Source organism: Phaeoacremonium minimum (genome assembly GCF_000392275.1).
Source record: "Phaeoacremonium minimum UCRPA7 unplaced genomic scaffold PA7_03_scaffold_500, whole genome shotgun sequence".
Classification (NCBI taxonomy): domain Eukaryota; kingdom Fungi; phylum Ascomycota; class Sordariomycetes; order Togniniales; family Togniniaceae; genus Phaeoacremonium; species Phaeoacremonium minimum.
In genome coordinates, this window is record NW_006921402.1 from 177,116 (window position 1) to 192,812 (window position 15,697).

A 15,697-nucleotide genomic window follows, 5' to 3' on the forward strand; every position below is an offset into this window, starting at 1 on the left:
ATTCGTTGTTTTTGTTCTTTTTATCCCCCCTCCTTCATCTACACATCCATCTGACATCCAGCCGCCACCGGTCCGTCAGACACAGTCCGTCGTGCGCGTCAATGCCCTCCGGTACCTGCGCCCCCGCGACCCGGAGACGCCCCCTGGTAGCGGCGGCGCCTATGCCGCAGCCATCTCGTTCTTGTTGGCCTCCTCGCCCTCCTTCTTCTCCTCGGCGGCGGCGGACCCGCCCGTGACCGCGTCGACGGCGCTCTTGACGGCGCCGCTGATGGCGCCGCCGACGTTGCGCAGGGCGATCTTGCTGCCGCTCTCGGCCTGGGGGTTGAGGCGGGTGAGCTCGGTGACGAAGCTCTGGCCCCACCAGGCGCTGGTGTACTTGAAGACGTAGCGCTCGAGCTTGCGGAAGTTGGCCTCGCGCTGCTCGGGGCTCATGGTGACGGCGTCGTGGATGGCGTTGGCCATGTCCTCGGTGTTCCAGGGGTTGACGATGAGGGAGCCGTTGAGCGACTGCGCGGCGCCGGTGAACTCGGACAGGATCATGACGCCGTGGCGCTCGCGCTGCGTGGCGATGTACTCGTACGAGACGAGGTTCATGCCGTCGCGCGTCGACGAGACCAGGCACACGTCCGACACGGCGTACAGCGCCGTCAGCTCGTCGAACGACACGCTCTGGTGCAGGAAGTGGATCGGCATGAACTCGATCGTCCCGAACTTGCCGTTGATCCGCCCGACCAGCTCGTTCACCACCGCCCGCAGGTTCTGGTACTCCTCCACGTCCTGGCGCGACGGCACCGCCACCTGCACGAGCACAATCTTGCCGATCCACTCTGGGTGCTCCGTCAGGAAGACCTCGAGCGCGTGCAGCTTCTGCGGCACGCCCTTGATGTAGTCCAGACGATCGACGCCGACGATCAGTTTCACCCCATCAAACTTTTTGGTGAGCGCCTCGATGCGCTTCTGCACGGTGGGCTTCTTGAGCCCTTCGACGAATTTGTCCGGGTCAATACCGATCGGGAAGGCGCCGACTGTCACGAAATTTCCGTTGAAGTCGACACCGTTGGGTGTAGTAGGAGTTGATCTAGCGTCGTGTTAACTTGTTCCTCCTCGACCAAGACATGCGACTGGAGACTTACAGTATGCGTGAGCAGCTGCTCAGGAAATGCCTGGCGTAGTCGTAGGTGTGGAATCCAATCAGGTCGCAGTGCAAGACGCCGAGCAGAAGAGCTTCTCTGACGGGCAGGATACGGTATATTTCGGAGCTGGGGAACGGTGTGTGCAGGAAGAAGCCAATCTTGACATCCTTCTTGGTGTTTCCGATCTCCTCGCGCAACATCTCGGGAAGGAGCATCAGATGGTAGTCGTGTACCCAGATCATGTCTCCGTCCTGCACATCCTGGATGACCGTCTTGGCGAACAGTCTGTTGACCTCGCGGTAGGCAGCCCACGCGGACTCGTCGAATGTGATCTCACCGGGGTGGTAGTGGAAGAGCGGCCAGAGGATGGAGTCTGTAGGCGGGCATGTTAGTTCTGGTGGAGCCTCACAACTGAAGTCAAATGGAATCACATACTAGAGAATCCATTGTAGTGCTTGTCGGCGAGGTCGTCGTCCACAAAGACGGGATGAGCATTATATTCCTTCTTTAGCTGATCAATCATAGGGCCGGCCTCATTGTCAGGGACCTCTAGGCCAGGCCAGCCGTACCATTCGAAGGTGGTGGTTTTTGAGAGACCGCTCAGGCCGGTGACGAGACCTCCCGAGGACATGGAGAAGCTGTACTGGCCATCCTCGGTTCGTTTGATGGTGATGGGCAGGCGATTTGAGACGAGCAGAAGACGCCCGGGGATCTGGTTACCGTCGACGACGCCGGGCATGTTTGCGGTCTAGGTCTAGGTTTGCAGGAGAGCTATAGGCAGGTAGTGAGGGTATCAATTGGCCGTGGGAAGCGGCGAGGCTGTTGAGATTTGTCCTGCCGCAGGCAATAGATCGGTCGGCCGGGAGGAAAGGCTCAACTTTGGCGATGTTCCGTGATGACAGCGGCGAACTGCCGTCGTGCTCTGTGAGGCACCTGGTGGACGTGGACGTGGAGGCTCAGGAAAGCTTGCGCCGCAAGTAGAGCAGAATCTCAAGAGCGGACTGCCTGATATCAGGAAGAGCTGCGTAGACTCGATCTAGGGATGGTTGCACGGCCGGAAGATGGTCGGATATTTAAGAGAGTCGGACCGGATTGCGGGAAGTTTAGGTTTGGGAGGTTTGGGTGATGGATGACTTTGGACGGACGGGACGCTCGTCGGTTCAGTTCCAGTGAATTTTTGGTGGGTAGGTACCCGGAGGTGCGCAGTGGCCAACTTTTTCCAATGTGGATGCTGTGATGATGGCGGGGTAGCAACACGGTTAACAAAGGTCAGAAAAGGTAGAACGAGAGCTCTAGTCTAGGTAGCAGCAGCCACAGCAGGGAGAAAAGAGCAAGCGAGATCTATCAACGAGGAACAGCTAATAATAAAGGCTACCTAGGTACTCTCTGGTGGCTACGAGCATGATTTCAGGGCGGACTCATTATGGTGCTGCTGCTGCTGATGATGAGCACCCCCAGTCAGCTCAATCCAATCCAGTGGAAGCTAACAGAAAGAAAGCACGGAGCCTGGATGCCCAGCCGTCGACGTAATTGCTGTTCATGTTTATTAGCTTGGATCCTCTGAGGCACGCCTAACACTGAACAGACTCAACAAAGGCGCCATTTGCCAGGGCTGACCAGAACAGCTTACAGCTTGGCCCATCTGTTTCATTTTCTCAGAGCTTACTATGCAGTAGCTACTTTTTACCAGAGAAGACCCGACAAGAGCATTTCGCGGGGCGCAACTCTTTGCACACTCCAAAGTCACAAGTCACAAGTCACAAGTCACCACTCATCAGTCATCAGTCACGATAAAATCCCGGCTTTCTTGGTGGTGGCCTGTGTCTTGTCAAGCTGGTTGCGGCTTTTATGGGCCTGCATCTTCGGTACTAATATGATACCGGTAGTATATAGTATATGGAGAGACTCCGAGATACACGACTGTACTCTGAACAATCGCGACCCCCTTGCGGCTTGCTTTCCGTCTTCCCATCCATCTCATCTTTTTCAATGGCCAACTACCTACCTAGCGTACCTAGTTACCTACGTAGGTAGAGAGAGGAAGCTAGGCCCCTGTTCGCCCGCCCGGCCGTGCATGGCATCCGCATCCACCTTTGTGCCTTTCTCGCCGAAACAAGCTGGATGGCTGGATGGCTGGATGGACACTGAACGGGTGTATGATAGGGGCAGCAATGCAGCTTCAGCCCGACTTACAGTACCGATTGCGACTTATCATTACGGGACCAATACATGTACATGTACATCGAAGTAGTGTCGTGATCATAAGCTACCTGCTACCTAGGCAGTAATGCAACGACACAAGACACAAGCGAGCGAAAGGCATCAGGAGACAACCGAAATACCTGATGTCTTAGTCTCGTCACTACTACGAGCCCAAGTAGACTTGTCGTCATTTCCAGCAACGGCCTCTCCCTATCAGTACCAGATCTAGAATTCTGCTGGCTACATCTCATTGTCATGAGCAATTCCAGACCTGCCCGTCTCCCATCGCTCCGACGACGCCCGCTAGGAGACGCCCGCGTCACCAGCGGCTCTTTTGGCCATTGATGGATTTCCAGCAGACATCTTGGACAGATACAGATACGGCTTTTACCCATTCAGTTTAGCCAACGGCATGGTCTCTTCAGCGGTCAGCTACTACCCAATCAGCCACCCACCTGCCACCACGCTGTGCCCACTACAGGCCCTCTTTTCCGGACCAAACCGCCCTCCAATTAGCTTCCGGCTGACCTGCCCACACACTCAGACGTCACTGAAGCTCAAAAATAGCCTATTTGGGCATCTTGACGCAGATTCTCAGCATTTCTAGCCTTCTTAGCGCGTCTAAAACGAGCTACGCAATAAAACACAACAGCACGATAGTAATGATTCGATAATTCGGGAATTTCGAGCTTTTTTTTCATCGAGAACCATTTCAAGCACGCTATTTGACATGCAAGTGAGCTCCGATTGACCCACAGGGAGTCATGGGCAGCGTGCATCATGCTTCAAGCATGGCCGTATTCCTCTAGCTAAGCATAGTTTTAGGGTGGCAGCTTTCCAGCGTGAAATAATTATCCCCAATTCGTCTGAATACTTAGTTTTATTCGAGTACGTTGATCTTGCAAGACTTTTTGAAAGGTCTTCCTTCGACATGCAGGAAACTGTCCTAGGTTAGGTTGAATACCTGGGTAGCCATATCTGTAAATGGCACAGGACTGGCTTTGATGAACAATGAGTCTTCAAATGATATAAGCACACGATTCATGTTAGCTATGGTTATTAAGTCTAGTGGGTTCTGAGCTGCCCAACTCGAAGATTTGCAATATGTCTCATTTCTCATAGTGATGCTGTTAATAGCTTGATCACGGATCTACAATGAGCGTGGTCCGAATTGTGATGTTTCAGATTAATAGACAGACTAGATACAAGCCTTAGATATCAAAAGAGAATTATGCTATTGTCGTGGTGGACAGAACTTTGGAGTCTAGAAATGACGCTGAAGGGACAGGGTTGTTTTTAGCACCATGAATCTGTAACAGTTCAATGATATCCTCGTGACCATTCATTTTTGCCTCAGATAGTAATCCTTTATCCCAAATATCCTCTGTGAAGATATCGGCCTTGCCTGAGTCGAGCAGGAGTCGGACTACAGCCGTGTGACCATTCTTGGATGCCTGGAATAATGGTGTCGTACCGTCGCGCTTATCTCTTGTGTTGACATCGACCTTGCCTGTGTTAAGAAGTAGGCTTACAACAGCCTCGTGGCCATTCTTGGCGGCCTGGTACAATGGTGTGGTGCCCCAGATATTTTTCTCGTCGACATCAACTATACCTTCGTCGAGTACCAACTTTACTTCATCCTTGTCACCTTCTTCCGCTGCCAAAAATAATGCCCCCAAGCCATTACAGTCATCAACTATGTCGAGATCAACTTTTCTTGTGTCAAGTAGTATTTGAACGATAGCTTCGCGACCCTTGAGGGCTGCCGAGCACAAGATAGTATTGCAATGCCATATCCTATTGATTTCAACCTTGCCTGTATTCAGCAGTAGCTTCACCAAACCCTCATTGCCACTGATCGCAGCCATGTATAGTGGTGTCCAGCCATAAGAGCATAATGAGTCTGGATCTATTGTATTGTTGGTGCCATTGCCTAATAGAACGGCTTGGAATAGGGTTTCGTCATCGAGGCCAAAATGAGCCATCAGGTGAAGGCCCGTACATATATGAGACCACAGTAACAGTTTACAAGATGGTCGCAATGATATTGGGCTTTGAAGAAAGCTGAAAACTCCTTCACTGATTTGACCAGCCTTGCGAGCATGATGCCCCCAACTTCTTGCGGCGTACTGAAAGGCCGAGGCATTATACGGCGATCTCCAGAGCGAGAAATATACTACATTTATAGGGTTCCACCTGGTATTGTGATCACTGCTTCCTATCATTGGAGATTCTTTGAATAGATCGAGTAATAAGTATGTTACGCAAGCATCTGCGATAGTGGCTTCGGCACTGGGAAACCAATAGGTCCATGTTTGATTGAAATACTCCTTGACCGTATAATGCGCGAGTTGAAGAATGCCATTTGGTGCATTCATGGTGACTAGCCCTTCACATACCGATATAATATCTTCGACATCTGGTATATTATCGGTATCGAGTTCCGTCTTTCCAGTTTCTACGGCCAAGAAAAGCTGAAGATCTGATATTTTGAGAGGTATTTCGGCGAATGTAGTCCACGATAAAACCTGCATGGCAAGTGTTCTGCGATCCGATTCACGACTCAGGATACGCTGCATAGTACTGTTGTATAGGTAATGATACATTTGAGTTGCTGACCCATTTGGTAGGTTGTTGAGTGTAGTCTTGATACTCTTGGCCGTGGTCATATCCGCTAGCAGTTCCAGCAAGCGTGATGCCACAAGAAACCTGCGAGTGTTAGTATATGATAGCGTATAATAGTGAATTAGCGATCTCACATTCCCATTGTCGCCTCTAAGATCCTAATCTTGATGAAGTCTTTCAAATCCTCGTTGGCCCTCCGAAACCTTGAGAGATTGGACATCTGCCCATCGAGATATCTTGCCACATCTTCGGTAGTAGCTGATATTTCAAGCTTTATGTCCCTTTCAAACTCACTATTTATATCCGGCAGAGATCTTGAAGTTGCAAAGATAGAAAGGTTGCTCATCTGCTGTATGTTGAAGAGAGCTTGGAGAAATTGCGTCCGCCGACTATCAAAATCATCCAGTTCATCCAAGGCGTCAATCACAATGTAGATTCTTAGGTACTCTTTTGAAACCGACTGGAGACTGCTCAAGATTTCATTGTATTGTGGTCGTGTTTCACCGCGTTGATGATGCTGGTCGTACAGGAGCTTTACGTGTCTAAAGGTTGACTCATCTTGCGATAGTTGTCTAACCAGCGTTTCAAGTAGATGTTGAACATTCTGCTCAGCTTGACGCTTGAAACTAGCATAGATAAAAGCTATACCCGTCGACCTGTCACTCCGAAATTTGTTAAGAAGGTCATGTATAACTAGAGTGGCGATACATGTTTTTCCTGCGCCCGGAAGACCTGGGGAGTACAAGTTCTTGCTGCCAGACTGGAACCACATTTGGTATTCCGGGGATTTCAGGAACCATTCCCCAGTCCCGTTCTGGATTTGTGCGAGTATTTCACTATAGTCAAAACCGTAATTGACAGGACTTAGCCAGTTTAACACTTCACGGGTTGCCATATTGTCTAGTTTCGACTCAATTCTGCTTGTACTGTTTGTAACTGAAGGCCGTTAGAAACCACCCGTTTCTCAACAGAACGATTGAAAAACGACTAACTCTCCCCAAGTATTTCTCTAACTGGCCGTTCTGCGTCAACCTGACTTGGTTGTAGAACTTCCAACAGTTCTCTAGCATAAGCAGAGGCCACGGTGGCAGCATACTCCTGCCAGTCATCATTCTTACGTGAGTCGGCATAGTCGCAGATACCCCGAATGATGATACATGGAAAGTTATTCATTAACCCTGCCGCTTCCATTTCAATGCATAAGACGTTTCCTCCAAGTTGCTCATTGATCTGGTTCCTTTCTCTCTCGGACTTAATAACTCGATTTCCAGACGCAATGAGCCCATAATGTATGAGTATGTCTTCAGGCTTTCTTGGCTCTCCATTCTCTGCGTTAGGGTCTTGTCGTCTCTCTGACCACGTATATTTAGATATCAATCTTGGCCAATTGCTCTTGATACGATCAATATACTGCGGTATTTTGGACCCATAAGCATCATGTTTCGACTCTAGCCTGCTCAATGCTGAAAGCAATGCGTTCGGTGGATTGTTCAAAGAGCCAATCCTTTCGAAACCACTGTCCTTCGCCTTTCCCAAATCCCATTGAACGACTCCAGGGTATTGGTCTTTTGGTATACCAATTACAACGTCTCCAAGGCTGACATTAGAAGAAGGAATTCCCCCACCAATGCCAACCATGAGGCCCATTCTCATCGATGGAAAAGAACTAATCATCCGAACTGCAACTGCAGCTGCTGAGATAGTCCCGTATTGGCCTTTAGGTAAACAAGCTATTACGATGTTGTGCTTGCCGATAGCACCGAAGAGATACGTGTTATCGTCATTTAACGGCTTGGGAAGATCGGAATGTATCTCATCAAGCATGGTCATAGCTGCTGTCAGCTCTTTGGGCAAAGCAGCGATCCATCCGATAGTGTAATCGTCGTACGTCAAGACCTTTGGGCTTGACTGGCTCTTGGTGATGGTCTGCTGCAGTTCTTGTGGACTTTCCTCGTCACCCGAATGATCTAACGAATCTGCTGTGGTTTCACGCATCTCAGATGAAGAATTCTGACATGCTAGGATTGACGGTGTTGTTGTAGACATGCTTCCCCATATCAAGCAAATTCCTTGTCTTACTAGGTCTTTAGACCCAGGTATCAGCTGTTCAGAAAGGGAAGCTATATCGGAAACTGCTTTAACTGTACTCGGCAACCGCTCAAAGAGAGGCAGAGAATGTTGTGCCGCGTAAATGCCGAAGAGGCCGCCTGCTATGGTCATTATCCATCTGATATTTGGTGACATCTTTAGTGAGGAAACCCCGTTTTTGGGGCAAATAAATTAAACAGGATTCACTCGGTAGTCAGTTAGTATTAGCTCGCCACATAGTGCCTACATTCGGGCATTTCTTTGTTCTTATATACAAGTCATGGTTACACACGCGAGAGACTCATCTTACAGACAAGGCATCCAATAACATACTATAAACTCCGTTACTGCCGCCCCCACCACCCTTATTCATGCTAATTTTGTGGCTTACCAACTTTACATGCACTGCCCGACCATATATGGTGCTTCTCGAGACAAGGCATCCAATGATATAGCATATAGTCCTTATGGCACCCCACCCCACACATATCACTGTTATCAGTCATGGTTGCATGTTGGAGTTGGCCATCGTTCGTTCCATCTCAAAGGCAAGGCATCCAATGATAAAAGTGATTGCCAGTTCTGTAGCCGCCGTGGCGCACTCGGTAACGCCTACAACTATCGCTAGATCATGGCTGGGTCAAATTCACCGAGAACGAACGCTGTTCCCGTGCTTTTTCAGTCGTTGCCCAGACCAAATTCTCCACACTCATTGATAAGATTGTCGATCTATTTCAAATCATGCCGTTCATTTCCCCTGAGGAAAGGTGTTAGAATCACACATCATCAATATATTCATATATGAGTAAGTCAATCAGCCGGCGCGTCAGTTTAAGGTTGGAAGTAATACATGCCAAGTGACGAGAGAAACGAGGTAGCCAAGAGTTGGCATTGAAAGAAGAGATTGGGCGAAGACAAGGCAACGGAAACTGGAAATTCGTAGACCCATGGACCTGAAAATCCGGAACACCTCCGCATCGGAACTTGACATAAACATAAACCTGTGCCGAATCGGACGTGCTGAGTCAAGACAGATCTCTCGCTTAATTTTGTTGCGGGACTTGGAATTGAGCGGCCTTGAGATATATCAATAGTTCTGTCCACTAAGAGACATGCTTACGCGGTTGCGAGCAGTCTGAGGGCAAGACTCTTCTGGCCTGCTTCACAGTCAACTTCAACATCAAAATCCGGATGCTTGACATTGGCCAATTCTGTGCGGCGTCGAGGAATATCCCTGCTCGGCGGTGAAGGAGAACCAGGGGCAAGTGAACAAAGCCCCGATCGAGGCTAGATAATGGGTGTAATGGGGGCCGACATTGCCGTTCTGCCACATGGTTGACACTCTAGAACCCCCAGCTCGGCGACAGATGGCCGAGGAGAGACAAGGGATCCGTGATGGCTCCTGTGGCACTAGAGCTAATAGTTTCTGACAAGTTCTGACAAGTCCTGCATCTACACAGGATCCAGGAGGCTGGTTAGACTGTCCCCTAACCCAGAACCGCCTAAGAGTTTTATACCCCGCAGCGAGCTTCTAATTTTGTCTAAACAAGTCACCCCAAACGGCCCAGGGACTACCCCAACTTCCCCACACGAGCTAATCCATATTGGCAACCACCATCGTGGCTCTTCACGACTCGACCGCCAGGGATTTTCGGTGTAATGGTTGACGAGCACGAGGAACCGTGGAGGTGGTTCAGCGCTCCAACGCTATGCTAGGGCCGGGGCCCCCAGAAAAAATTCAACCGAAGGGTCCCATGAGCGTCTTCCCCGGATGTCAAGATCCATCCAGATGGCTCAGGATGGGTTTAAAAAGAGGAGCTTCCCCAATACCATGGCTCTTGCTTGGAGACCTAGTTACGGAGAAATTCTGCAGTGTAGCTCTGGTGGCAGACAGTCGGCGGTATATCGCCTTCACTCCCGTTGTGAAAGAGTCCCTCTTGGCCCAGATCCGCGACCATGTCTCTGGTAAGCTCGTTGTTTCTCAATCGCTTCCGCCTTAACTTGTCATTGAGCTGCAGCTAATAATTTTACAACTGCCAGTCATCATGGGTTCAAGGAGCCTTTACTGGCACAGGGGCGGACCTCCTCTCGTCTTTCTCCAGCCCACCCATGTCAGCAAAGCCCAAGCTCCGATGGTGGTGGCCACATGGATTGGTCGATGTTGACGAGATCAAGAATGAGATTGACCAGATGTACGATGGCGGCTTTGGTGGTGCAGAGATTAACGATGTCCATCCCAGCATCCATGTCGACATGGATGCTGCTGGTCACGGCTGGGCCACTGGTCCCTGGCTAGAAGCCGTCCAAGCTGCCGCCGATCACGCAAAGGCAAAGGGCTTTCAGATTGACATTGCCGTCGGACCGTCATATCCAGCCTCCATTCCTACACTGACGCCCGATGACAAGGCCGCCGAGAAAGAGGTCGCCACTGGCAGAGTGGTCGTAGGAAACGGGACCACCTACAGTGGCTTCGTTCCCGCGCCATACAAAGCGGCTGGCGATGAGGTGAGCAATGCGACTTTGATTGCTCTGCAAGCTTGGAGAATGAACGCTGCGAGCAAGACCACTGCTGTTCCTGTTGTTCTTGACTTGGGCACAAGAGTCAATCTTTGGAACACTGCTTTGACCTCGAACTCGAACATCACCTTCACACCACCCGACAATGGCACTTGGCTAATTATCTCGTACCATATGCGAGGCACCGGACAGAAGGCAGAGGCTGGCCCGCATGATGCTCACGACGGTGCCGTCATTGACCATTTGTCACCTGAGGGCATCAAAGCTGCCACAGACTACTTCGACCACAATATTCTGTCATCAGAGCTGAAGTCAGCCTTCAAGACCATCGGAGGCTCATTCTTCGAGGACTCGATTGAGCTTGAGTACAGCACTCTCTGGACCCCTAGATTGCGTTGCGAGTTCAAGACACGCATGGGGTACGACATTTTCCAGTACCTTCCCGCAGTCGCACTAGAGAATCAGAAGCAGGCATTCTCCTTCAATGATACGGAGGTAACCCGAGGTGTTATCAACGACTATTGGGACACCTTGGGCAAGATGTATGTTGATTACCATGCGGGACATATGACTTCGTGGAGCAAGTCTCTTGGCATGAAGTTCCGTGCGCAGACATACGGATTGTCTACCGAAGCCATGGCATCCTCAGCGGCTGTTGATATACCAGAGGGCGAGAGCCTGGGCTTCAAGAATCTGGGAGACTACCGATCTCTGGCCGGTGCTGCTAACATGAAGGGTTTGAAGCTGATCTCGAATGAGGCTTGTGCATTTGCTGCCTCGGCATACACCGTGACTTGGGACTTGAGTAAGCGACTGCTTCTCGGCAAACGGATCTCACATGCTAACAATCAAACACAGTTCTTCAAACTTTGAACCCCATATTCACGTCTGGAAACAACCACCAGGTCTTCCACGGCTTCTCCTATCTCGAGGCACCCACTGCACAGTGGCCGGGTTTCGCTGCGTTCACACCCTACAGCGGCAACATTGGTTATTCTGAGTCGTGGGGCCCTCGCATCCCACTCTGGAACCACGTCAGTGACATTATGGGATATGTTGGACGCATGCAGTTGATTCTTCAGAGAGGACAACCGAAGCACGATGTGGCCTTCTTCGAACAAAAAGGGTACATCGGTGCCGGATATAACAGCCCCTGGTATGCTGACAGTGGAACGTAAGTGATCCATCCCAACCATCTCGTTTTGTCAGATGACTGATGTTTGCGAAGTATGCTTGGATGGAGCCTGAACATCATCGGGCCTTCGCTTCTTGATCTCCCCAGTGCCACCGTCCGCGACAAGCGTCTTGCTCCTGATGGCCCTGGCTACAAATTGCTGGCATTCGAGGGGGACGCATTCACTTCGACCAGACAGCCAATGACCAAGCTTGCCTCAGCCAAGAAGATTCAAGAGTTTGCCGAGGCTGGACTGCCTATTATGATTGTTGGCAACTGGTCATATGTGACAGCCTACGGAGTATGTCTCCCCCACCAGCCCCCAATGCATGAAATGTCAGAAGCAATTGCTCACACAACACAGTTCGGTGAATTCAAGTACACGCCTCAAATCACCTCGATCTTTGCCGACATTCTCAAGAAGCCTAATGTCGTGAACGTTGCCACACGCGATGATATCGGAACGGGAATGACCACCTTTGCTCAGCGCGGACTTCTGCCCGATGTTCAATACAACTCTTCTCAGCTCATCAATTATCACCGCGTAGATGGTGATCTAGACCACTTTCTCTTCGTCGCTGCCTCGCCCGCAACGTATGCTGTCTCCACAAAGACCAAAGTCCACGCAGTCGAAGCCGATGTCATCATCCCTAGGCGATCTGCCAAGGGCGTCCCAGTCATCATGAATCTCTGGACCGGAGAGATGACTCCTTTGGGACATTATGAGGAGCTCTCCGATACTCAAATCAAGTTCCACGTGAGTCTGCCCGCGTACGATGCGATGATGGTGACAGTGGTTCCGGTGGGCTCGGTCCCCGTGCATGCCGTCAAATCCACTGGGCAGGTCATCATCCGGGAGGATACAGGTCTCTATCTCCGCTCAAATCGGGCCGGCAGCTTCACTACGTCTTTGAGCAATGATAAGAGTGTCACCAGCAATGTGGGCTCTATTCCTGCGGCGAAGGAGCTCAAGGGATGGACTCTTGATGTTCAGGACTGGCAGCCCACCAACGACCCTAACAGCACCGAAACCGTCTACACTAACCACAAGCTCCAGCTCGACACTTTGGCGGTGTGGACAAACTTCACCGAGCTGCAGGACGTTTCTGGTATTGGCACGTACACCACGACTTTCACTCTAGCCTCCGACTGGCCCGAGGATGCCGGCGCGATGCTTGGAGTTCCGGACTTCGTTGGCTCGTTCCGTCTATCGTTGAATAGCAAGAAGCTGCCCGCCCAGCCGCAGCTCAAGACGCAATTCGACATCGGCCCGTGGTTGAAGAAGGGAGAGAACAAGCTCGAGATCGAGGTCGCCACGACGCTGCTCAACCGCCTGAGGATAACGCAGCCTGGCGTGTATGGTGTTGCCAAGAGGCAGGACTACGGCTTGGTGTCGCCAATCATGCTTCTGCCTTACCGCGATACCAAGATTTCATCCTAACATGGGTGTACGGTTTCCACGATTTAGCAATGCGCTGTGTATATCTCTGGGTTGCCGGGTGGGGGTGGGTGGTTTGAGGAAAGGACGGGTCATGATCTAGGTCGAAAATGAGCCTAGACAATTAGATCTAGGTATGATTATGAACAAACGATGCGATGATTTTAAACATCCATTGTATTGGAGCCTGACTGAGTGATATGTTTAGCTCTGCACCCGTCTATACTGGGATGTCATGCTAATTAACATCTGCATTGTTTCTGTGAACAATCAGTCGCGTTCAAGGTCCAGGTGATTGACTTGGCCCGTGATGAGCGGCACTGGGTGACTAGGATCGTTAAGCTTTGCCTCGTGCCCCAATTATACATAATTGGCGGCTAGTGCATCGATCCTTCTCAATCGACGTTGTTCGCATTGGGTTCGGTTTCCAGCTTCGACCTGGACCTCAGTCATAGCTATTCTATCAGTAATTCTCGGCCAATAAGAGTAAAAAAATTACAGGAGGTGGTCAGACATGCCCAGCCAACTGACAGCGGACACAGGTCATATTCGGTCGGGCTCGTTGCATTCCTACGGTCCGAACATTTCACTCCGTATCCGAACGCGCCGAGGTTGGGGCCTTGTCTGCATCCACTTTAATCAGGAACAAGACCAGGAAATGCAGATCAAGAGAACAGCCTTCAATGCGTGCGGTGCTATGAACTGAAGCGGGTGAACAATAGAAAGGTATTGAAGAGATTGTGAGCTCCGACCGAGGGCTGCTGGCGCATGCCAGATGACTCGTCCTACCTTATAGGACGATGCAAGCCTTATGTCCAGCGCTACTTGATACAAAGCTAGCCAATGTCATGGAACTGACGCGCAAACATGACTTCATACGGAGTAATACTTAGCTTTGGCCGAAAGCATTTTAGGGCTGAACTGTACGGCACCTCTAGCTTATGCAAATCCACCCAAGTTGGAACGCGTAACATGATGGGTCCGACTAACAACGACATCCAGCCAAAGTGGACCAGGCTCGGTACATATCTCGTTATGTCTGACATTTTACTCTCTGTTCTATTCGACCGACGGACTGGCTGGCAATTCCTGTAACACGCGAGCAGCTGCCACAACCGTCAGTCTGATAGGCTGTTCGTAGTTGCGTGTTCCGCCTGTTCCGGTCGAACTACCACAATGCAGAATTGTATGGTTGATGATAGGCAACATGCCTTTCAAGTAGTAGGAGTACAATTAGACGCGAGCGACCGGAGCTATGCAATAGCACCCAATGATGGCGGCGAAAGAGAGAAGAGACGATGTGGAAGCTTGGCCTCCTAATGCACGGCTTCCTTGAATCCCTTTTGCCGCTCCCGTTGGACGATTTCTTGCGAGACAGGGCAGGACGGGTACAGTAGGCGGTCGCGTGTGCTGCAGTCTGACTAGCCTGTCCCCTTATTGATATGTGAGAAGTACCGTCCTACCTAAGCACTGCAGACGAAGCAAGCAAGGTCTTCCATGCTACCGATTCGATGTGAGGCCATAGTGTTGGGTTCTTTTCTCACTACTCTGACATGTCACCGGACTCGCGTGTTCCCTACTCTCCACTCTGTGGCTTGCCCCTTCCTTCCCCCAAAAGTGATGCGCAAGACTTTCAGGGGCATCTAAAACCTTTTCCCATATGTGGCCCCAAGGTCCTCAATCTTGATGCCTTCTAAAGATCTCTAACTGCGTGTTGATTCAATTCCATCACTACTGTATTGTTACCTCGGCTTCTGTTCATTATCTCATGCTTGATCTCTTTGTTCTCTATTCCTTCTATTTCTAGTAAATTCCATTCGGCTCTCTTATCTAGAATACATCCATACAGACTCAGTACCTCAGCCGTCTCCGCGCCTACTGATTTCTTCATTTGCATACCCTTCACTCTTCGTTCTCATGAAAGACTCCTATGAGTAGTTCGTTGCATGGCTTCTACAATCACCATGGTCAGAAATTTTCTCGAACCTGGATGTAAGTGAACTTACTGGATAACCGCTATCTTTGTTCTTGTACTGATCCATCCAAGTCATTGTCCTTGCATTTACCGTCGGATCTCTCATCAACAGGCGTCGATATGCGAGTAATGGTGACATCGAGGTGTGTGAACCCGGTTGCGCAGATGGGTCTTCTCCCCTGAAGCCAACTGTTGTCATTCGTCCCGAGGTTGCCGGACCATCCGATATCAGGGATAATAGAATCTCTAAATTCCTTCGGATGTTCCCTTTTCTTGCTGAGATCTGGTACTGGAACCTCACTTATTGGTCAGTTTTTCTCAAAGATTGCCACTAGATGATGATAGCTCACGAATATGTCACAGGGTCTACCAGCTTCTGCGAGCTTTCTCTGCTCGATGCATCGCAGGCAATGAGGCTATATTCGCCCGTGCCCAGGCCCATGCGCTTTCCATTCTGCGATTGGAAAAGATTTTAGGCATTGACGTTGAGCTTCAGATTCAGCAGCATATTCTCACCAGCAAGGAGTGGTTGATGCCATGGTTGG

General features: G+C 50.4%; 2 protein-coding genes across 2 annotated transcripts; one reads left to right on the forward strand and one right to left on the reverse strand.

Moving 5' to 3' along the window:
* Positions 1-159: 159 nt before the first annotated feature.
* UCRPA7_7170 (putative glycosyltransferase family 20 protein) lies at positions 160-1,872 on the reverse strand (the record flags this gene model as incomplete). The annotated part of the gene is made up of 3 exons (XM_007919704.1): positions 160-1,078; positions 1,134-1,506; positions 1,569-1,872. 3 exons carry the CDS (start codon positions 1,870-1,872, stop codon positions 160-162), a joined length of 1,596 nt encoding a protein of 531 aa, XP_007917895.1.
* An 8,132-nt stretch (positions 1,873-10,004) lies between these two features.
* UCRPA7_7171 (putative secreted protein) lies at positions 10,005-13,180 on the forward strand (the record flags this gene model as incomplete). The annotated part of the gene is made up of 4 exons (XM_007919705.1): positions 10,005-10,013; positions 10,089-11,370; positions 11,424-11,739; positions 11,794-13,180. The coding sequence occupies 4 exons, from the start codon at positions 10,005-10,007 to the stop codon at positions 13,178-13,180; spliced, it is 2,994 nt and encodes a 997-aa protein (XP_007917896.1).
* Between the last annotated feature and the right edge of the window lie 2,517 nt (positions 13,181-15,697).